We start from the raw sequence: 24,737 nt of genomic DNA, 5'->3' as shown, positions 1-24,737 counted from the left end.
TGCGTACCTATTTGAACATATCTACCGGTTTAGAATGTAACACATATAGTTATAGTATCTAATTGTGGACCTGACCATATGCCACCTAGTGAGCAATGCAGATGCGCAAATACCACATAGAAAACCCCCCAAACTGACACCTCTGCGTCAAACGTACACCTTTGCTGCATGAATCTCAACAGCAGTGGTTCCTCATTGTCACTGTCATTTATGTATTTATTTATTTATGTATTTATTTATTTATTTATTTATGGCACCTAACCCAAAGGTATCTGGGCGCATAAGGAGTACACTAAGGTTGCATACATACAGAATTCAGCGCATTAACATCATGTTACAGAATGAAGGCAACTTTGCGTAAAAATATAAACCATTGTGAGTCAAGGGCACCTTTAACATGTGTTACAAGTAATGTCAATTAACCAAACACACAATGGCAAGTTCCATCATGCCATGTTGTCAAGGATTTTGACCCATGTTGAATCCTTAGACTGGGTAAATGTGGGGATGAGCTGGCGCCACCCATTATTCTATCCCAGAACAAACTAAATCAATAGACTGGGTGGATGTGGGGATGAGCTGTCGCCGCCCACATTCACGCCAGAATCCAGGAGTACTGAGCAGTTGGCACAAGACCAATCCAAAGATACAACCTTCATGTGGGGGGTTCCACATCACCACTCTAATGTATGGATCCGTATCAAAATAATAGCAAAAATCTTCTTTCAAATTCAAGACAACTCAAAAATGGATGCAGTACCGACAAATTCCCCAAGGCGGCGCTAGCGGTCTAAACTCTGACAGGGAAACTGTATTTAGGAGTTGCAAGAGGGGCAGGGACTTCAAAACTTGTTGGTTAATTGAAAATCTTAGCCACCTGCTGTTACCAGAGGCCAAGAGGCTGAGAACTCTTAACACCCCAGAGACTCACAACAGGAGGCAGGATATCACATGGCCCTTCTGAGTGAGAGGGAGGGGGTTTCCCCTACAGCCTGGAGGAGAGAGACAATAGCCCCTTTCAGTTGAATGGGGTATGTTAATTTTGAGTGTTTCCTGTCAACAGCCGTCTGCCAGCAAGGAGAGACATGTGATCACTGACCCACCCAGACTTCTGGAGGCGGACCCAAACACTTTGGGGAGTTGAATTGCAACATATATATATTTTATAGAAACAGTGATAACTTATTGTAACCAAATGACAGGAATGTACAACTTTGAGAGTCTTAGTATGGAAAATGGCCTCACGATTTGAGTCCAAACTCCGATTTGTACCAGGTTCTGGGGCAAAACCCCGCTAATTATGAATATTGTAGACACTGTATTTAAGCTAGAGACATGGAAAGTTACTGGGATATATGTGGAGGGGAAATGTACCTTTGTATAATTTTTGATGAAAAACCAATGTTGCAAAACCCACTAAAATCGAAAATAAGTTGCCATTTTTTAATGCAAGCTCCTAGAAACGCCAGAGTCGGGACAGAGACTACCGGAAGCAATGTGTAATATGTACATGTAATGTCAACCACTTGTGTACCTGGGAAATATGTATTTGGATCAGAAATAGATTTGTGTGCACATTGACCAGGGGAGTGTCATTTCTGCAGGTCATAAAAATGACATCACTCTGACACACTATCCCTTCCCAAATCAGGGACCAAAGCATCTATTGACCTATCAAATCAAGAGAGGGGGAGGCTTAGTGATGCTAGCCTCTCCACCCACTTTTTAAAACACATAAAAAGAGACTGCTGGGACAGGTAGAGACATTCAATTCCATTTGCTGCGGAGCCTGCTGACCGACAACTTCACATCCGGAGATCCAACACTTAGACCTCCAAGCTAAACAGAGACTACAGAACTTTGAACCAAGAAGGCCCACTGCAAGCAAAACCTTCAGAATCCAGCAAACCTAACCAAACTATTCAACAGCCGGGCGAGCTGTTTGAATTCTTTGCCAAGAACTTTTGCCGGAACCGCAGACCAGACCCAGACCGCTGTGAGCAGAACCAGAGATCCGGATCACTGTGAGCAGGACCGGTGCCTGATTGACCCGCCGAGCAGAGAGAACCGCCGCTGGACGTGTTGACCAGATCCGTGACCAGGCCTATTTCAAATTTATATTGTGAGTACCTAGCAGAACTGTGCAGAACCAATCTCTTAGTTAAAATAATCTAATCCAAACTATTTTAACCTAAGTAGAACAGCCTCCTAGAAATCGTGTCATCTGTCATTTTTAAAGCTGCACAACTGTCACCTGTCAATTCTGCAGCTGCAAGCTGTCACCTGTCATTTTGAGTTTACTTTAAATCCGAAAAACTACCTTTATTAAATCGTCTGTATCTCTTGAACCGTTTGGGCTAGAAACAGAATTCATTTTAAAGCTGTGATTCTAGGCTTTACAACGAACCTAGAACCGACTTCCTACTTCCTATACTTTTTCGGCAATCGCGATTTACGCACTCGCGAAATTTACCGCGATTTGCGATTTGGCTCAATTTCTCCACTTGTCTAAATAGCAGCTCCATTCTTTCCTTTGCTAAAATTTGTTTGCAATCTGCTAATCATTCATAGAGCATTGCTAAAGTGAGCCTGAACTAATATAAAGTATCTCTCCCCCACCCTGAACCTCCTGCACGGAATTAAAATCAATTTTAGCATCTTTTCACTTCATTGCCACCACATTTCAAAGTAATTCGCCTGTGTTTAAAACTCATACCTGTTTTCTCTAAGCTTGCTGGGGGAACTGGAACTGTGTATTGCATTATCAAGTGTGATTTGTTGGGATTCTTGAAGACTGTGTGCTCTCCTTCCATTTCTTACATTGCATAGGGGGGGGGGTGAATTGTCAAGGAAAAGTGACTACATTGTCTTTTGTTGAAGCCATATCAAGTTATTTTCTGTACTGCATTTCATTCATCATTGCGTTTCCTTGAACCATATAAAGCATTCTTTCCCACCTTATTCTTCTGTTCCTATTCATAAGTTACCTCTATTTATAGAAGTGTGATATATATATATATATATATATAGTTTAAATTTTTAAATAAACCTTTTAATTTGCAAAACAAACCTACTTCCTGGCTCAGTGGGATCAGGGGGATTCTAAGAGGGGGGTGTTATACAAGGGTTGTCATCCAGAGTACTGAACTGGACATAAAAATACATCAATAAGGGTTTTCCTCAGCATCCCAGACTAGGCATTGACTTAGCTGTAGTGTTGATTGAATACCGCTTAACAATGTGTGCATAGGTCATACTTACAGCGCTGGTTTTCCTTTAGCATTCTTGAACTTAAAGTTCGGTTGATTTACCATTGTGGATGCTAGAATAAGAGTCTCAACGTGCAGAGAGGAAATGCATCACTGTATGGCCTTATGCAAATGGTAGAGGGGAATCGGGCAGCAATGCACAAAGAAGACACACGCATTTGCATTCTGTGTAATGTGCATATAGTGTCAATGTGCTCCTACTCACTGTATGATTCCTTGTCTCATAAAAATGTGCTGCAGAACTGATGAAGCTGTTGGTGTGGACAGGTACACCCCCCAGCAGGATTCTGGTACTTCATCTGCCTCCATCGCCGCCACTTCCACCAAAACCACCACCGCCATGACTGCCTGCAAATACCTCAGCTGCCATTGCCACTGCAACCATCTCTGTAACATCAGGTCCAAAGGAGCAATACCCCTGCCTGCTGGTGCCCATCAACCAAGAGCAGTGGTGGCCAGTAAAGTGACTTCCAACCAATCGACTATAAAAGCCCTCATCCCGCCTGCCTGTGCCACAGTGGGCAACACGATGATGGGTGAGGGCTTCAGATGCTACCTGGCATACTGGGAGGGGCATTTATTTGTTTATTTATGATTCATAAAGCGTGAACTATGGCCCAAAGGCATAATTTAGTGATGCTGACCAACACTTTCTTTGTCCTCCTTCATCCATCGGTCCTGAAGCTGCTCTGCAATGGACAGTGCAGCGACTGCATGCAATGGTTGTCCAGGCAGGACATGCAGGATGCATTGGACGAGCAGCAGAGGGCACCAATAGGCGATATGGATCCTACTATCAATTAGCTGGAGCAGAAAGTGGGGCGGCAGAACCATGGCACGTGTCATCCTACCAGCAGACTAGAATCCTCCAGACAACATCCAGTACAATGGAACATGTGGCCAAAGTCTTCACAGGGACAGCCTTACTCATCTGCCTGATAACCCACCATTTCCCTACAGAGTTCACTGTTGGCCGCAGTCCGGGCAGGGGTTCAGCCAGGATAGCAGGAGCAAGCCCTCCTAACACTTTGTGCTTATGAAAGCAAACATGATTGCTGGTCATTGAAAAGAGACACTGCAGGACTATGCCCAGCCAGCAATGTACAGTGCAGGACATGCGCTATTAAAGGTCATTTCATTCACATGTGCAGAAGAGAGATACACTGACTCTAGCATGATGATACTGGGACATACAAGTGATAGCAGAAGATGATGAGCTCATTTTGTAAGAAAATGGCAAAGGGAGGAATGGCCTAAAGTGTCTAGCAATGTTGGATGGCATTGAACTTGAAATGTTGCCCGGATCTGGGCGCCCATATGCAAAGGTGGCACGAAAAGTTCTGAATGAACACTACACAAGTAGCTAGGCTACGCATATATATCAATCCCAATGCACTCGAGCACACTTCAGTTAAGATATTGGGTCATGAGGACACCTGTGTGTGTACGTTGTATGTGGCAGCAAAGGCTGTATGTGTGGTTGGTTTGGAGGACTGGGGACCCGGAACGTGGAGTCGAGACCTGCTCCCGAGGGACAGATTGTAAGTGTGGTCTGTCCACTCACAGAAATGATGCTGATAGAAAAATATCCAGAATTATTCACCAGTGATCTCAGTTTAAAGGCTTTTCACACAACACTGTTCTTAAAGTGGGGAATGGATAGGATTACATAAGGCCCGGGGTGTTCCTGTCACAGCAACGGGGGTCCCCAGGGGATCTAGAGAGACCACTGAAGGCTGGTGGTTAAGGGAACAGTGGGCTGTCAATGTCTCATGCCCAACGTTCCTGCTCAAAAGCAACACTGTTGCTTCAGGAGATGTGCTGATTCTGGAGGACCCAATGCCAACACCTGGGTGAACTGGCAACCACTGACGAATACACCAGCTGTCTACATGACTATGGGATCAGCAAAAGGGATTGTCCACTTTGGATTTGTCAGCTTACCACGAAAAAAAAAAAAAAACCTCTGTGATGACTCTCACATTTGACATCGCTTGTAACACCATTTGGTGCACATCATGTTTTCAACCTGCCATTCAGCAGGGCTAAACAAAGCCCTTCTTTCCATACCCCCTAGGGCACCCAATAAGTGCTTTAAGAGATGTGACGTCAGCGCCACCGAGGGGCCGAGCGCATGTTTGTCTTTTCCTCAGTCAGTGCCCAGTGTATAAGTGTATACAATCCGGGGAAAAGAAAACCTCATTGCAATAAGGACACATGCTTGAATTGTAAACACGGAATAAAAGCCACTGGCATGGAAACCACCAAGGCACGTCCAAACAAGAGTGGAACGCTCCTCTTGGACCATATGGCATCGTGCGCTTGTTTATTCTGCTGCTTGACAACAGATGGGACCAAAACCTCAAAGATTGTTTACTGCTGGTATTCAAGAAACAGGCATCCAAATCAATCGATATCATAACACGTTCTATCTGAAACCAGATTTGATGCTAAATTGGTCCCTATGTTTTGTCTTAATTTTTTTATTTATGTAAATGTAACCGTTTTAGGATTGACGGTACAACAATCTCCGGTGAAAAGATGAGCTGGCGAACACATCCAATGTCATTATTTGAGCCCATACTATTCAAACTGTCAGTGACCGGAAGTTTTGCAGTATCCTCCAGGACTATGCCACATTTACGTATGGTTTCCTCCGGCTTCTAAGTGCTGCATTTGATAGGTGTTATTCTCACCTGGTTGAGTGGCACTCAATCCAGCAACCTTTGCAGGTTGAAGGGTTGATTCAGCCCTGCTGGGATTCGAACCTGTGTCCTGAAAGCTGAGTCATAGACGTCTGCAACGAGTGCTGAACTGGCCGAGCAATGCTGGTTGCCACCATAAAGTGAAATGTTATTGTTTTATGTTAAGTACAATAGGAGGAGCGAAATGAAAATGACAGGCTATAATTACCCTCAGAGGCATGCAATGAGTTGCATACCTTTAGATGGTACAACCCCGTATGCAAGATTTATGACACAGCTCAAACTGAAGCAGTGCAGGGTTTGGAATCACTGTGAGCTGAGAGCTATTTAGCTCCTGCTTCTACCCTAGAAGACCCTGGTTAGCCTGAAACCAACAGCTACCAGTATCTACTTCTGCTCCCCTGGCCAACGGATGCCTTACAAACATGCATATATGACATTAACTTTGAGTACTTTAGAATGTTATTAAAGAAGAATTAGGACCCATCTAGTACACATTCAAGCAGAATGATCATCTATAATTGGCAAAAGGTTAAAGCTTGCAAATCATATGGAAGTTAGATTTTCAGTGCGCTCTGTACTCGCTCCTGGTTACCCCATGCTAGCTCCTGCCTACTGGGTAATGACTGACACCCAGAATCTGGTTATAGCTCCCACTCACTGAATCCTAATTTCGTACCCTGCAGTGTATTATAGTATCCTCACTCCTCCCCCTTGCCTCCACCTGGCCGTAGAACATTTATATAGTGGCAAGTAGTAAGTCGTAGATCTCTCTAAAACAAAAAGCAGGGAAGGAGATGGATGCAAGTGTAAAGGGTTTTAGAATGGTCAATCGCTCTTAATGATCAGCCATCATGGAGACTGAAGGACCATGCCCTGCCACTCCGTTGCTCTGCCAACCTTCAGTTTTTTTCACCTTTCAAACCTCTACTTAAGGACTGCAGGCCAGCTCCACCAGACAGCATTGAGTAGGTGGCTGGTCACGCGACCAGGCCCTGTCACTCAGTTTCTCTGCCCACCATCTATTTAATCAGTCCTCATTAGGTATCGTCAACAAAGCATGTGCGAAGACAAGGACCTTAACGGTTTGTGCCTGTTTAGGCCTGAAAGGGCCAAGGGCCCGACCCGCTATCCTGCATTTCACCTGCAACCTAATCGCTAGTACTGCCACTCACCAAAATACATCACCACATGTCTCCTCCCTCCACAGCCCAACCCCACTCTCACTAGGGTTCGAATGGCCAAGTGCCTGGGGCAGCCTGGGCAAGCTACCTTAGCGAACCTCATCAATATTGCCCGGCCCCCATCCAACACCCAAGGATCACATGCACACGCCCTCTCATGTTGATCAATGCTTGCTCAGCATTTGCTCACGCTGCAGAGATTGCTGACCTCATCTTGTACAACAACCTTGATGCCCTGTTCATCACTGAAGCATGCTTTACCCCATCCTCCACAGGTTTTTGTTGGCCTCCTACCCCAAGGCTACTGCATCCAACATGCCGACTGGCCAGGAAGATCAGGAGGCGGAGCGGCAGTCATCCACAGGAGCAATTGGCCATGCTCCATCACCTCCCTCTCCCAGAACAAGCTCATTTGAATCACTTGCCTGCCGGTTCCCTCTATCGCACAAGGAATCCATAACCTTCCACCTCATCTACACCACCTCACAGGAGTGAGTCTTTCATTGTAGGCATCTCCAACTTACTCTTATCTGCCAAATGAGCACATTCAAATTATGTTTTTCTCAGTGATTTTAACACCCCCGAGTCACAGGTTGACAACCACACATGAAGCATGCATTTTGCACTGACCGCTTCCATGGACCTTAAGGCAAAACCCTAGACTTAGGGCTTCATCACGAGTTGGGCGGTAACCCCGGCGGTATTACTGCCGGGGCTATGAGCCCTACCGGTAAACCTTCCGGCGCTATTAGTGCCATATCACAGGTTTGGCAGAACCGTTGGTTCCCATTCCAGATTGGGCCCATTCGGAATTTCCCCAATCCCCATTAGGCCCAATGGGGAATTTTCATGCTATTACCGCCAGTGGTATTAGCGCTGATGGTAATAGCGCCAAAAATTAGCAAAATCGTGGCAGATTTACCCCCAGTTCAGAGCTGGGAGTAAATCCACCAAGCCCATGATCTGGTGGACCCTTAAATGCAGCGGTAATAACGCTACCACTCCATTTAAGGGTTACCGCCAGACTCATGATGAGGCTATTAGTCTTTGAATCATCTCCCTACATCACCTGTGCAGACCCTACCCCACTTTGCTAGTCTGACCATGCCACCATTCGATTATCAGTCATCACTGGACTATGGCTCACAAAAGTCAGGCTCAAAGCCCCCTCACTCAACGTCACTCATTCAAAACCTTGCCGGTCAATGAGCTAGAAGCAAACTTTGCAGACTTCCCGCACCACAGGGTATGCCTCGACCCTCCTGGAATTATTCAGCAACTTTGTTGTGAAACTGGTTGACACTCATGCCCCCTTAAAATCCAGCTGGGCTAAGACCAATCCAGCCGCCCAATGGTACACACCCACGCTAGAGTCCAACAAACGCTCAATCAGAGCCCTGGAGAAATGGTGGCGCAAAAACCATAACTTGGGAGACCTCACCAACCTCAAATCTCTGTACACAAACCATAGGATTCTGATTAACGAGGCCAAAGCTACTGAACCACCATTGCAGCATCCTCTAGCAGGAGCAAATCCCTCTTTGAAGTAGTAAAGCATTGTATCAAACCCTCACCCAACACTGAGGTCCCAGCAACTCAGGAAAAATGTAACAGAATCAACACATGTTTTACTGAAAAAAGGGAAGAAATCTGAGAGACCATCGAATCAACCACTCACAGCTATAGCATCCCCTGCACCCCGGCATGCACACTGCCCCTCTGGACTGAATTCTCTCCTCTCTTTCCCCGGATCTCCTAAAAATGATTGCCTCCTTCAAACCTACTTCTTACTCTGACAATATAATTCTGGTTTTCATCATTAAATAATTGATGGGCAAAGAGCTCAATGCTCTTTTCAGCATCATCAATGCCTCCCTTGCAGAAGGATCATACCAGGCATCCTCAAGACTGGTCTCATATGACCTCTGTTGAAAAAAAACAACCCTAGATCCAGACAACATTGCCAACTACAGGCCCATTACAAACCTCCCATTTATTGGAAAAATATTGGAAAAAGTAGTTGCTACACAACTACTCACCAGAATCTAACAACTCCACCTCTTGAATGACTATCAGGGTTCCACCCAAAGGGTATCATCAAGACAGCCACCATCCAGGTGGCGGATGATGCTCTCCAAATCATGGATAAGGACGGCTCATGCCTCCTTGGCCTCCTTGCCCTCTCGGCTGCATGTGACACCGTCAACCACTGCATCATTCTCTCCCTCCCTGCTGACAGGATGGGTTTTTCTAGTACTGTCCTGAATTGGTTTACCTCCTACCTCTCAGGCAGACACCAAGATGTCCAGATGAACTCATTGCATTTTAACTGACTCCAGGTCTCTGGCGGAGTCCCCCAAGGCTCCATCCTCTCACCAATCCATTTACATGGAGCCTCTGGGCCCTCTCCTCAAAGATCCCAATATAGCCGTCAACCAATACGTAGACGATACTCAGTTGTACATGACAGTATATAGAGTGCAGGACATAATTCTTTTCTGCAATTACCTAGCCATCATCCAGTCCTGGATGTCGAATGCCTACCTCAAACTAAACTCATCCAAAACTGAATTTGTCCTTATTGGTCCAGCCCATAAAAAACAACTTGTCCAACAATGGCTCAACGATATATGCCTAGAAAGATTTGATCCACAACTCTCATAGTCAGAAAAATCCATAAGCTTCACCATTGACAGCTATCTGTCCTTCCAGAAACACATAGCCAAGAAGGCCGAAATAGCCTGGCCCAGAATCTCTACCCTTTGAAAAATCAAACCCTTCATCCTGCTGCAGTACTTCCAGAACGTAGTGCAGGCCCTTGTTGTCTTGCACCTTGATGAGAGAAATGCTCTCCCAACAGGGTTCCCAGCTACTCACTTGGCTCCCCTAAGAGCAGTCCACCACGCTGCAGCATGTCTTAGTATGTCTTATTACAGGGGCATGGAAATTTGACCGAATGACCCCCATCCTACGCAAACTACATTGGCTTCCACTCAAAGCCAGTATACTGTTCAAGACAGCATATATCATCTACAAAGCAGTCACGAGGACACACCAGCATACCTGGTGGCTAAGCTCCACATATCTGGTGGCACACGCTCCTTGCGCAGCAAATCTACCAATTGGATTGAATCACAACTCGTCCGCAAAGAGAGAACTGCAAACTAGCCTTCTCTTGTCATGCACCCACCCTCTCGAACTCGATCCCTGTGTTGGCTCAGAATGCCCCCACAATTCTCCACTTTCACAAATCTCTAAAAACGTGGCTCTTTCAACAACACCTAACCATGGACTCATTCCAATGGATGCACATACCGATGCACTGACCTCACAGCAGTGTCCTACTGTTAAACGATGGCAGCCCAAATGCTGGCTACCCACACTCGAGCTAGGTCCGAGCTTTAAACAATAAAATAAAAAAATAAGAAAAATAAAAGATGGACTCTAGAATTAAAATTGACTAAAGGAAAGAGAAACTCTTTCCCTCTATTTAGTTTTGGCCATTAGGTGGCACCTTTGTGTCACCTACAAACTCAAACTATTGCACTGAAGCACATGTAAGTGGGAGATGTGATGTAAGAAGGGACACACAGCCTGTGGGTTGTCTGGTTATTTACCCACCCAGTGACCGCCCAGTGACATGCTAATCCCTATGGCCATTCCCACCCACTTCCTGACCCTAATGGACCAAAACACAAACTCATGGGATCTCTTTGAGCTTTCGCTATCACGCAATGTAATATCAGTCTTTTGCTGTATTGGGTGTGCCACTATTATTTCTAAGTACTCTTTTAAAAGATGAGAAAAAGTAATGCAAAACAATTTTAAGAGGCTTAGTTCAATGCTTTTAGAAGTATTTTTAAGTTTTAAAATATGCAATAACATTCTGATAGATTCTGCCTCTCCTGTGTTCAATTCCAGCAGTGCACAGAATAAATATATTACATAAACATTTCCATATCAATAGATGGAAGTAAAGTAACACAGAAAGCTATTTCCGAGGAGGGGAATGGGATAAGCTAGTTGTGGATTTTTTTAAGTGCTGTAGTGGCCATTTGAATTCTTCTCTTTGCAGGCTCAAGCAGCAGGTATTGTGACATTTTATAGTAGTGATATGTTCACATTACATGCGAGTAGTGATGTCACTACTATACTTTAATGAATGGGATAAAGTACCACTATTGTACATTTTGAGGATAACATTCACAGGGGAGTTCTTTTATAAGGCAACAGAACTCTGAGGTGACTTGTAGTATCCTTAAAACATACAGTGGGGTACTTTATTCTTTCTAATATTTGGTCATAACCTCCCCTTTAATACTTGATCTCTTGCTCTCTCTGATGCAGAAGGTCTGCAGAATCCGTTTGATTGGGAAACCAAAGTGATATACAGCTTGCAATGTATTGTAAACAGACATTTCAAGCAGTTTAATAAAAGTGCACTTAATAACCAGAATTATGGAATAGAAGAAGTGGTAACCTGTGGATAGATGTTGTCTCTCTTGTGCTAAATCCCATTGGTACATTAAATACACATGCAAACATAAATGTCTTCTAGTTTATCAGCTGATGACTGTGACTTGACAAAGACAATGAGTTCAGACAATAGGAACCAGAAAAACTAGTTATTGTTTCAGTTAAGTGTTTCGATGGTGTCTGAACTAGTTCACAATGCTCTTGAACTGTGTAGCCTTCCCTTTGCCCAAGCTACCTTAAAGAGGAGAAGGAGGTGTACCCTTTAGTAGCCATTGCTGCATAACCCTCTAGTATCCACTTAGTAGCCACCGCTGGAAGTTCACCTCCCTTTCTGAGCCACAACAGCAAAGCATTGTGGGAATGCAAATTAGCTCAAATGCAGACCTTTTCCCAAGGAAATTGTCTTTGTCTAAGAAGGCAGTGCTACCTTATACATAGTTTGATCAACCCAAGGCAGACATGTGCAAGGCTGCCAGGACCATTACATAGCTGCTTTCCCCCATATTAGGGATCATCAGGGCAGTACAGTCCTGACAGCCTTGCGGTTGGAGCATTTGGCCATGTTTTCACAACACCAAGAAAGTTATGGTGGGTTTAAAAAGGTTTGAAAAAAAACCTTTCACCTGAAATGTGAAAATCGGAAAGTCCATTGTGTGGACAAAAAACTATCTAATTGTAATACATGCAAATCAAATAAATAAAAGGCACATTCGGGTTCTGCAAGATAACTAAGGGTATTAAAGTGTTTGCTACAGTCATATACATTTACCCTGCAGGTCAACATTTCCCATCACATTAAGCTAACTTGATGGGTTACTGTGCCTGCTGCTGATATATATTGTTTAACATGCCTGGCACAAATCATTGCACCAAAATAACAGAAGAGATGTGTTCCAACGCTCACTATTTTGGGTCTCCTCGAGTGGCCGCTCGTACATATTTTTAAATGGAGGGGTGTAAATATTGCCCACATATATGCAGAGCCGACCAAGCATAGCTAGGAAGCGAGAACCAGCCAAAGGTAGTTTAGGGGGATTCTTTCCACAAGAAAATGTATTGAACAGTGGGTTAACATGGTGCATTTTACAGCACACTTTAAGTGAACAATTGTGTTAAAAGCCAGACAGTTTTCAACATGTTTTGTAGGGTAAGTCATGAAATTATCCTATAGATGCAAGTCACCAACAGTGCACAGGAGCATTTTCCAATACATGTTCATGTGCCTTTGCCCACACTATATGCCAGTAGAAAAACATTTTCATGCTGGATTTGCCCATATATTTCCATGCTGGCTGCGCCAATATATGCCAATAATCCCATATAGGAACATATTCATGTTTGCTTTGTGTATAATTGCAGTAATGATGCCGTAAGAAAACATGCCCATCCAGGTTCTGCCAATATATGGAAGTATCCTCACATAAGAACACACTCTAGTTGGATTTGCCATTAAATATGCCATACCGCAATTATTAAAACATGTACAAACTGGCTGCACCAAAGGCCACTCTAGCCATCTAATAACACATCATGCTTGCTTTATCATAAATGCCCAGTAAAATATGCCACAGTAAGAAATAGCTTAACTGGCTACACCAACATGCCAGTTTAGCATGCAATAACCCTTATCATGCTTGCTTTACTATAGATGGGCAGTAATAAATGCCATGCCAAAGACATAGCTAGTCCGGGTGCACCAAAATGACAGTCTAGCCAGATAATAACACTTTTAATGCTTGCTTTATCAAACATGTTCAGTGTACAATGCTATGCCACAGTAAAAGATGCTTAGACTGCTGTACCAAAATGCCAGTCTAGCCATGTAATATCAGTTACCGTTCCTGCTTTATCAATGATGCTCAGTAAAACATGTCATGCCACAGTAAGAAATGGCTAGACTAGCTGCTCCAAAAACATACAGTTCCCCAGCCTGTATCCCCAACGGAGCCATGCAAACCTGAGGAAGTGAAACACCCTTGGCCTTGCATAGTCCAATGGACATGCACGCTGGGAACCAAAACTATCAACTTAAAACTATGTTCCTGTGTACAGTTTAAGACAGCCTAGGAGTGCTCCCTCAGATGAAAATAGCAGCTGAGGCAGCATTCAGTGTTTACATTGGCCTGACTCATCTGCGCCTCCATAATGGGCAATGGTTCAGGCTGGTCAACGCACCCTTGCCCATTATGGATGGCCCGCCTATACCTCCTCCATAAAAACAGAAAAGTACAGACGTCAGTTTGCGGCTCAGAAAAAACAACCTTTGAAAAACAGCTTGTCTTTGAAAGGACGAAGCACATTTTAACGTAACAAAGGTTTTCCTTTGAGAAACACTTTAAAATAATCAGTGATGTGCTAATGTCTTGAACTGTCTCCTTGTGTGTTTCAATGTCCCCAGGAATTCAAGGCTAAACTGCAGCAGAGGCAGCATCCCTGGGCAGGATAGGGAAACTGACAGCGGGCATGCTAGAGGCTCCTGGCAGGGACCCTGCTCAAGGCCACATTTAACACTGTGCTGGGGCCCTGCTGGGGGATCCAGCCCACTTAACACCCAAGATCTCTCTTCTGATATAACAACAGTGGTTGGGATACTTTTAATTTATCAACAATTCCCAAACATCAGCCAAGATCATGATTTTATAAGGGCAATTACTGACCACATTCTTTCAACACTGACTGGTCTTAATGTGTCACTTTACCTGCCAAGAAAACATTTTGGGAAGGTGGTCAGCTTTTTCTTCCTGTCCTTGATTAGGTTCCCATGCTTGCACATCATTTTGTATAGATTCTCCCCCTGCTCGGATATCATCATCCAGGTGTCTTGCTCCATGCCAAGCCTCAAGTCTGCAAAAGCATAACAAGAATCGAAGCTAAATGTATTACTCAGTAGGTTCATGTTACTCACAGTAGAGGCTGACCGCACAGCGAATAGGTGGTTGTTTTTTTTTCTGCAAGCAGTAACATTCCGACATGCTGAGCTTGCAGGGGAAATGCAAGCTAACCATTCCTTATGTGTATGCAGAGTTGATGCAGCAATTGAAGGAGGTCCCTCTAGAAATGTGAAACACTTTCATTGTGGATGGCTCTGCCAAGACTACTAACATGTTTAGTGGCTACTTGTGTGTCCATGACATTAGTATCTTAACTCTAGCGAACACCTGATCACTGGGAGCCGAACTGGAGCCCCCTCCCCAGCATCACCGTATACAAACCCGTTGGGATGCAGAATGTAGTGGGAATGTCCTACCCGCTCTCCAGCAGGACAAGTCACCCTCCTGTTCCCACCAAGAAAGAGGCTCGTCTTTGCTGATAAGATGTTTTGCCTTGGCCTCTTTATTGCATGCCCGCATGGCAGTGCCTTAAGTGGCACTGAAAAATGTGCCAGGACTCATCAAAAAGGCATGCTCTAATGGCAGGGGGTTGCATGCCAGCTCATTAGGCCATGCGCCGTTGACGAGCCCCAGATCAATAGGCTACAGGCACCTCGCCAGGCAGCCTTTTGTAGAGATCAGCACCCTCCCCCCCACTGAGGGAGAGGGTGTTGAGCTCGGCATTTTTTTGATAAGGGCTTGCCTAGCAGGGAACAGCGCCTCGCCTTTTCAGCCTTAATGGTGATGCTGTCCCTCCCAGGCATCATGCCTGGGGAGGGGCAGCATTACCATTAAGGCTGAAAAGGTGAGGCCGATGGAAGCCAAGGTCTTTTTTTCCTAAAGCCTGAAACTCCTGCAAATGAGTGGGAGCTTCAGGCTTTTGAAAAAAAAGGCCTCTGCTCCCAGCAACATCACCTTTCTTCCATTATGGTGGAGCCAGCTCACGGGCATCTCTTGCCTGAAGGGATGCCTCGCAGGTGCAGCGCCACCATTACGGATTTAAGTATTTTTTTTAAGCTCTTGCACATAAGGGAGAACTTCAGGCTTTAAAAAAAAGCATTGTACTGTAGCAGACGGGACAGCCAGGGAAGTTTAGTGAAAGCACATAAGGGAGAACTTCAGGCTTTAGAAAAAAAGCATTGTACTGTAGCAGATGGGACAGCCAGGAGAGATTAGTGAACCCTGGCAGAACCGCACGTCAGAACGAGATTATTGAGCCTGCCAGGGCTCGGCCACATCTAGCCCCAGCCCACTTAAAGCCCTCCTTCATGGGGAAGATAGGACGTTGGGACCTGCAAATGCTCAAACACTTGGTCTCCTGCAATTGGAAATGGGGCTGCAGAAATGTGCCAATGTACAATGGCCTTCGGGAAAAGGTTGAATCTTCCACGCTATGAACTAGATAATCACCTAAAATGTCCTACAAATGACTCCTTAAATTAGGGATTAAATGTGTGAAGCCAGACCATCAACAGCCAGCAAGACCCCACACTACCAAAATGACCCATTTCTGTCTTTCTCACCTCTGCAAGCAACTCCCATTCACCCATCATTCCAAGCAGTTAAAATGCAACCCTATTGGATACTGACTGGAGCTCTGCATGGACTTTATTCATTGCTGTGCAATATGCTCTGCAGAACTCATTGAAGACGCTTGATCTCTGCGGTCTTCGTGGCATGATGACCTAATTGCTCAGCCAGGCCTCCTTTGTTCAAACCATCAGCTATTTCTGTACTAATAAATAAACGGGGTTACATTAGGACGATAGAGTACATTACTATCTGTGAATATGTGCTTGTGCAAGAAGGCCTCTGCAAATATCAAGAGGTTCACATCCAGGGATGGACTGCGAGCCAAAAGAGGCCCTGGCCATATTTTTATAAGTGACCCCATATTACACATTTTCAGCACGCCCAAACGTTTTCCAGTGAGAAAATGTGGAAATAAAATAGGTGACCACCCAAAAGAGGCCCAGGGTGCAGAGGCACCGGGAAGTCTCCAGATTTCCGTAGAGGCCAGTCCAATCCTGTTCATATCGTCCCTGGCAGGTGGGAAATGACAAATATGCCAACAATATCACATTGTGAATTTGTTCAAAAGTGGACATTTTTGTGAGGTGGTCTGCCACAATGGGAGTCCATCTCTTATGTGCATTACCCACCTCCACGGGCCGCATTCACTTTGTGAAATTAAACTGCACAATAATAAGCCACGTGTGACCCGCAGACACATTAACAGCAGGTCGCCTGTTGGAGATGGTGGAGATTGTTTTTGTTCTGAGCTCATTGAACAGGGAAATGGCCAAGTGTCTCACACAACAGGGGACAGCTGGAATTGCCCAGCATAAAGAGCTGTGGTCTGTGCCACGAAAGGGCAGAGGCCTGATGTCATCTGTAGGCCTCCAGCCTTTTACCATAGGCCGAGGCGTGTGCCGGACCTGGCACAGGCCCTGTTTCTGCATATTCATTAGGGGATGGCCCTCACAGGCATGACTTGCATGGCTTCCTGCCTCGTGCTGTGCAGGTCCCATCTGTGAATCTCAGAAAGTGCTCTTGAATCACGCTCACCTGTGATGTTTAAAGCAGAGGTCCCGTTTTAGATGACAGGAATGCCAGGGCGTGTAGTGAAGCTCTTCACGAGAATGTACATAACCATGGGCATGGAAATAGTGATGTGGAGGGAGAATCCAAGGACCCTGCCCACATATGCAACAATCCTAGGGCTTGTCCCATGCAGAGGTCGAAGGGGGCGGGAGGTTGGGAGCAGTGCTCCTCTACTTTTTTATGTATTATGTTTTACCGCTCCTATACATTTATTTTAAAAAGAAACATTTCCGAAATGGCTTACTTTTGAAATAAAAGTGTAAGAAGAAGTTTAAACGTGCACTTCAGTGCACTTCACTGAACCTTCCCTTAAACAGCAGGCGCGTTTGGGGTTTTGGATTGCGCGTCAGAGGGGGCGTGGCAATGGGGTTTGTGGGCAGCGGTGGCAGGCCAACAAGGAACATAGTTCCACTACTTCTTTTAGTACACTTCGACCACTGGTCGCATGGTTTCAGCTGTGATGGGCTTTCGAGGCACATTGAGGCGCCCAACAGTAAAGCGCAGTCATCACAGAGTACAGTTATTCATGAGGCGAAGCGGCGGGACGCTGCCAAATGACTTCTAAGGCTGGCGAGAGCAATGTTTAGGAATCTCGGATCTATAACACAAAGTTACCTGAGCACATCTGGACTCTTCCCCAAGGATGAACTTAGGCACAGACCTCATCCTGTCAAGGTAGCATAAGTGGAGGCACCCACACTGCCTGAACTTTAGGACCGCGATGGCACGATCATGGAAAGAGCAGGCGAACCAGCACCGCAGAGCCATGGGACTCTGCCAGTAATGGGCTGGCCGACAGGGAGTCTGGAGATTTCCCGCTGGGCCTCTGTACCCTGGGCCTCTTGAGTGCGAATGATATCAAGAATGTGCTACAAAGCTTCCAGTATATGTCAATGTGGGGCCTCTTTGAACAATATTTCCAAGGCTTCTTTCGGTTGCCAGTCCAGCCCTGGACTCTGCAAGGGCTGGTCTGTGGCTCTGTGCACCAATGCGTCCATTACAGGGGCCTGTGTTTGACCTCATAGTCACAGGTTTGAGTCCTGGCAACTCCACCCAGCCCTTCACCCTTTCGAGGTTGATAAATGAGTACCATTAAGTTGGCTAACAATAAACATCTGTTATGTGTCAATAGCGCCAAGATGCCCTTCTGGGGCTGAGCGTGCGCTCTACAAATACACCTGATATGTTAAGTGTGCTTGCATGCGGTCTCTGACACCGCATTCACAGAGAGGGAGCTACGATCCAGAACTTAAAATGTCTACATTTACACTGCAGACCAATGAGGCTTGTAGAAAAGCATACTTACTGCCTCCCAGGCCACGCGATACACCGACACAGTCTGTATGCCGTGGAACTGGACAACACTGCCTGTGGTATTCTTTCAAGCACGCCCAGACTCCTGTTTTCAAACGTGAAAAGTGCATCCACAGCAAGCACAAAAAGAAGTGATGCACTTACTTTTTCGTCTTTCTCTCTCCTTTAAAATGGCCTCCAGCCATTCGTGCTTATCTTCCGGTGTTTTTGCCATGCAGACGAACCACTTGTTTTTGGCGGTGTTATGAATCTTCCACCCATTTGTGACAGGGTTGCCACTGCTGTGGTAGTCAGCTAGGGGAGAATAATGTGCAACTGTCATAGAAATGCACATAACATGTGTCAGGAAACGATTGCTGAACTGTGACCACAACAACACTGAAATAGCCCGAACAACCAAAACATCGCCCAGAGAAAGAAAGAAGGGAACTTCCTACTGCTCCCAATACGATTATGTAACCACAATGAGCACCTGGAGACAACCACTGGGTGGTAGCGGTGTGCAGTATAAATGAACATAACATAACATACCATAACATGATGTATTTTGCAGCAATAATTTGCACTGTCGCTGCTCCTTCCTTTCCCTTGGTACAAGCTTGAAATCCTCAATATCAAGCTCTAGGCTGGTTGTGTGTCAAAGCAAACGTGTTTTTCTACAGAACCTTGCAAAGGTTATTCTCCTTCCATGGCAGCAGAGCCGGCCTTAGGGCAGGGCGGGCCTGGCGACGGCCCGGGGAGCCCTGCCATTAGTCCCCACCACACCAGTTCGGGGAGAGACTTTCAATGTCTCCCCCGAGCTGGCGTAGTGGGAGACGGTGCAGAAGGCACCCTATTGAAATTAAATGCGCTCGGCAGAGCTCATCTAATAATAATAGGGTGCCTGCCGTGCCTATTGAAAAATGTGGCGCTCCCCCAGACCCCCTGCCCCATGACTAGGGGTCTGGCGGTGGACAGGAGTGGCGCCAAATTGTTGTTTTTCTGCCTAGGGCACTGCAGCTTCTAAGGCTGGCCCTGCATGGCAGACAGGGTAGGAACCACACTTTGTAACCGATTCTACTTAGTCCTTGCAGGGACTTGGACAAGGGAACCTTTTAATATCACAGTAGATTTGGTGAAGTATCATAAGGTGTATATAGGGAATTAAAAGCCATGCTTCTTAAATGGCCATAGAGCTTGTTCACTCATGTAGAGCTCCTGTTAGACTCGCACTTACTGTAAAGTCACATTTTTCACATGTGCATGCAGTATGGTTACAACTGTTCCCGCACGTCAATGCAAACACTGGCAAAACCAACAGTTTTGGTTTCTGAGTAGGCACTCATTGGACATTTTCCAGGCACTGCCATCATGAACCCAACGCCCCCTCACCCCTTACATCACAAAACACAAGGGCACTGCAAGCAAACACAGCATAACAGAGGACGAAGAAGCAGAAGAATTTATCATCAACTCGATAATCAACCTAACAGATCATCTCTGCAAGGAAGCAGAATACATGGAGCACCAACCAAATTGTGACCTAACAAAGAAAGAGCCCAACAGAACAACCACAAGACAAAGCAAGGATTAAAAAACTATTCTAACCTCGTCAAAAAGATCCACTGCAACCTCATCAATACAGGATCAATGTCCAAACATTCCACAGAGATCTCTGACCTCCTATGCAAAAGTGGTATCAACATCCTATTCATAACCGAGACATGAATAGATGACAGCTACAAAACCACATTGCATAACTGCATCCCTGACAACTTCAAGTGTTCACGAGTAGACAGGAAAAACAAAAGAGGAGGAGGACTGGTCATAGCATACAAGGAACACCTCAAAATTAAAACAGATGAACCACTATACATCAAAAACTGTGAATCTGTGATCCTTCACCTAACAGCCAATCCCAAAACAAACCTCAAATTCATTCTGGTATACAGACCACCAACATACGATGCAAGCTATGCCGATGTATACGCTGAAGCCATCACCAACCTAGCCATCGAGCAGGAACACCTGGTAATCCTCTGGGAGTTCAACAACTGGTTTGATGAAGAATCCACTAACTCACAGAAATCACTAGCCAAACAATTCAAGACAATGATCTACATCAGCTACTCAAAGGACATACGCTTGATGCAATCTTCGCCGACAGAAATCTCATTGCCACAACACCACCACTCAAGATCCTCTGGAACGACCACCTCGTCATTCCATTCGTGATCACACTCTCCAAGACAACAGCAAGAAAACCAGACAAACTGCCAACTATCATGAAAAGAAACTGGACAGCTGTCAGAGCTATCAATCTAGCAGAACAATTAGAAATCAACAAACCACCGACAATGACCCTGGACGAAGCGGACATCGAAATAAAAACAGAACTACTCCATACATTGATTGCAAGAAGGATAGACGGGATCTGAAAGGAAAACCCTTTCACCCCATTATGCAAAGGATTGACAGCAAAATGGTTTACCCCGCTACTATGCACCATGAAAAGGAAAGACATGAAACTTGAATTAGAATGGAGGAAAACAAATGATCAGTTGAAGAAACTACAACTACAGCGACAAATCCACTCATATAAGAAGGACATCTATAAGGCCAAAATAAAATACTATGACAACAGAATCACCAAAGCCACCAACATCCAAAAGGGATTGTTTAAAATCATACATGAAATAAGACACCCTACTGGCTGCAACAATGCTTTGATACCTTCACTGAAGCTATGCAGTGACCTTGCAGACCACTTCAAAGACAAAATCACCACCATCCAACAAATCATACAAATGAGACCAATCAACTACAACATGCAACCCAACCAGCAATCCGAGGATCACCAGAACAAACTCTGAAGCTTCCCCCAATTATCAGCAGAGACATTTGTCAAGCTGGTAAGCAACAGCAAGAAAGCAGGCTCCCACATGGATCCTTGCCCCCCAAACATACACAAATCAATCCTCACACAAAGAACGCCCATGGAATACTACAGAAACCTTTTCAATCAATCACTTTCAACAGGGAAAGTACCACAATCATTCAAAGCAGCATACATCAAGCCGCTCCTCAAGGACACAGCAGGAAATGTGGAAGACCTCTCCAACTACAGACCCATAGCCAACATTCCCTACCCTGCAAAACTACTCGAGACATACGTCTACAGAATAACATAAGAATTCATAGAGAAGCACAAACCGCTTGACCAAGCAAAGGGTAGACTTCAGACCGATGAGGGGAACGGAAATGGCACTGCTCTCAATCTGCGACAATCTAACACGCGCTCTACAGCTGAATGAACACAAACAGCCTCAAACTCAACCCGGAAAAAACTGAAATAATGATCATAGCTAAAAGTGAGGAAAACAACCATTACAACCCATGGCCAATGTAACTGGGTACAGCACAGACTCCATAGGAAACCTTGGAGTATTGATGGACACCAAACTAACACTTGAACAGCGAGTAAACACCATAATCAAGAAATTGTTCTTCCTGCTACATGAAGTAAAAAGGATCCTACCATTCCTCTCTTTCATCCACAAGACACTCACCATCATCGTACTCATCATGTCCAGAGTAGACTATGCCAGCAGCCTATAACTAGGAATGCCAGAACGACTGTTAAAAAATCTTTAGCGCATCCAGAACGCTGTGGAAATACTCCCGCTCAGACTAACACATTACCCCAGCACTGAAAATGCAACACTGGCTGCCAATAAGAGAGAGAATAAAGTTCAAAACGATGTGCATAATGCACAGAGCAGTCCATGGCCAGGGAGCAGAAGTCCTAAAGAAAATAATAACTGTCTAGCACCCGACAAGATCACTCAGATCAAGCAACAACACTCGCCTAGTACCAAAACCTTACAACAAAAGAAAACTCTGAGGATCATCTTTCACTCACCCGGCAACCTCGACCTGTAATAACCTAACAAAAAACATACGAAACACAAGGGGTCATCTGTACTTCAGAAAACTATTCAAAATGTGGCTCTTTGCTCCAGATTCAGGAGGATTCAACTAGCAAGAAAGGTCCACAAAAAACTGTGAATACCCCTGCAGGACACCATAAACCCTAACCTATCCCTCCATTAGAAAATCAGGTTTTGGCGTGCACTGCCCACTCAGCCCTACACGCCACCAATCCTAAAGGATACTTGGATAAGTAAGGACAACCAACAGGGTGGTCAATAAGGGACAAGTGTTGTGACCAAAACTACACCAGCCGCAAGGCAGGGGAAGTAATGGATATTAGCTAAATACACAAACCACTGGGGACAGACAAAAGAGAGCTCCCAATACCCAGAACGCCTGCCCACTAGATGGCCAAAGCAGAGTACCAAAAATACAGGATAACCATAGTGATTGGGTGCCGAAACACAAAGACAAAGTGGTAAGAAATTGACAAGTACTTGATAACCAATATAACCGTACCTTAAAATTTCAAATGTCCATATACTTAACATACTGAAACTCACACAACCACCTCTCTGCACAGCAATCCGCACGCACTTCGCCACATTGCAACAACAGACTAAAAACACATAACCTGCCACAACAGCACATGGGAATTGTGGCAATGTTCGAAAACCGCACTTAAGCTCAGCGAACAGTGCAAACGGAATCGAAGCAGCCAACAGGACATGACAACTGTCACTGTCCTATTCCCACTACACCTTAGAAACCCCCCCACCCCATCTGCCCCCCTCTTGGCACCCTCCTTTTCATATCTGCCAGAGCACCTGGGGACCACAGCCACAGCAGTGGTGACGGTGCGTGTTGCAAATACCTTTAACATTAACATTAACATTAACAAGAACATAAGATGGTAAACCTGGCAAACAGTGTTAGTAACTGGGCATAAAATGACAGTGCATGGTTAATTCCTGTCCAGTGCCAATATAGGAGCAAAGAATGTTGGCTTTGCTATTCCTTGTTTTAACAGGAATTCAGTGCAAGGACACACATGTTGCTTATAAATTAAGGTGACAAAGCCACACTTGGTTAAGACATGTTTATTTGCACTATTCATTTTTTTGACCTGGTAACCTATGCTTTCGAAGGTCACACACTTTTACAATTCTGTGTTTTTATACATTTCAATTTTGCTTGTGGATTGAGCTGAACATAACAGTCCTTTCCCATTGTTTTTTTTTCATATTTTATTACCAAAGCTAACTCAGGTATGGTTTTTTCTATTTACTTAGCAAGATTTTCATTTATGTTAGAATTCTTTGGCGATGATTTCCCGCAGACTTTCATGATGACTTTTATTATTTTACTTTTGCATTGTGTAGATTCCATGTTAGACAGACACTAGGTATGTCTGTTTTTTTCTCCAATGTTCTTTCTTTTTTATTAATGACTGCACATTATACGGGTTTTCTGCTTAATACACTCTATTGTTTATTTTGACTCTTACATTTATTGTATATATATTATTTAGTGTCTGCCCTGATGAAGGACGAGGAGGTCCGAAATGCATGGGCCACATTTCATCTGTCTCTCGGAAGTATGGATGGTGAACATGAACAAGTGGTCATAATGAACGATAAATGATATTTGCATATGAACATGTTCTTAAGTTTATTACATTTCTTATGCAATATTCACTGAATCTTTGTGCTGTTTGAGTGTAAGCAGTTTTGTGGGATGCAACCTCAGCCTTTTTCCTAGATACAACCTTTAAGAGGACTGCTTACAAATCATACTGTCATCCACTTAAAAACACATAGCTATCTCAAAGGGATCCCGGTGGGTGGAGCCAAGGGAGTTGGTGGGCAGGGTAAGGTGGCCAGTGGGAATGGCCATGGGAGGTCAGAAGGCTGGTCAACGGTCAAACAACACCAACTGGCACAACTAACTTGGCTATGACACCTCTGTCAGCAGGCTCAGAATTAGCAGACATCTAGAATTCTCGGCCGGATGAAATTCAATAAGAATATCTGGTTTAAGTCCCCACAACTCATAGGAACTCTTGAGCACATCTCAACACCATCACGCATTGATAACTGGATGAAAATAATGGCAACAACATATAAGCTGCTGCCATCAAGTGAGATGTCCAATAAGAACTGGCCGCAGTCCTTCATTTGGCCAATTTCTCTCGTCTAAACACATACATGCAAGCCTCAAGCAATCACTATCACTCACCCTTATCTTACCTCTCCTTTTTGTTGTCACCAAAGAATATCTGTTTTTTTTTTCCGCAGTCGGTCTCCTTGTTTGCCCTGACCCACTTACCTTTTCCCTTCTCCCTGTTTTCACGTGCTCCAAGCTGGCATGCGGCCAGTATAAACGCCATTTAGCATTACATAA

The 24,737-nt window shown here is 44.8% G+C and overlaps 1 protein-coding gene across 1 annotated transcript in view; it reads right to left on the bottom strand.

Moving 5' to 3' along the window:
* Positions 1 to 24,737, bottom strand: part of PREX2 (phosphatidylinositol-3,4,5-trisphosphate dependent Rac exchange factor 2) — a 1,458,907-nt gene that overhangs the window by 943,544 nt on the left and 490,626 nt on the right. Inside the window, exons 10-11 of the mRNA XM_069621155.1 lie at positions 18,567 to 18,716; positions 14,334 to 14,478 (exon numbers count right to left, since the gene is read on the bottom strand). Of these exons, the coding sequence (XP_069477256.1) occupies positions 14,334 to 14,478; positions 18,567 to 18,716 (295 nt within the window). The remainder of the gene's footprint in view (positions 1 to 14,333; positions 14,479 to 18,566; positions 18,717 to 24,737) is intronic.

This window comes from Ambystoma mexicanum, chromosome 5q (genome assembly GCF_040938575.1).
Source record: "Ambystoma mexicanum isolate Mex_15411 chromosome 5q, UKY_AmexF1_1, whole genome shotgun sequence".
NCBI classification, from domain to species: domain Eukaryota; kingdom Metazoa; phylum Chordata; class Amphibia; order Caudata; family Ambystomatidae; genus Ambystoma; species Ambystoma mexicanum.
This window is presented reverse-complemented; position numbering and strand designations above follow the sequence as displayed.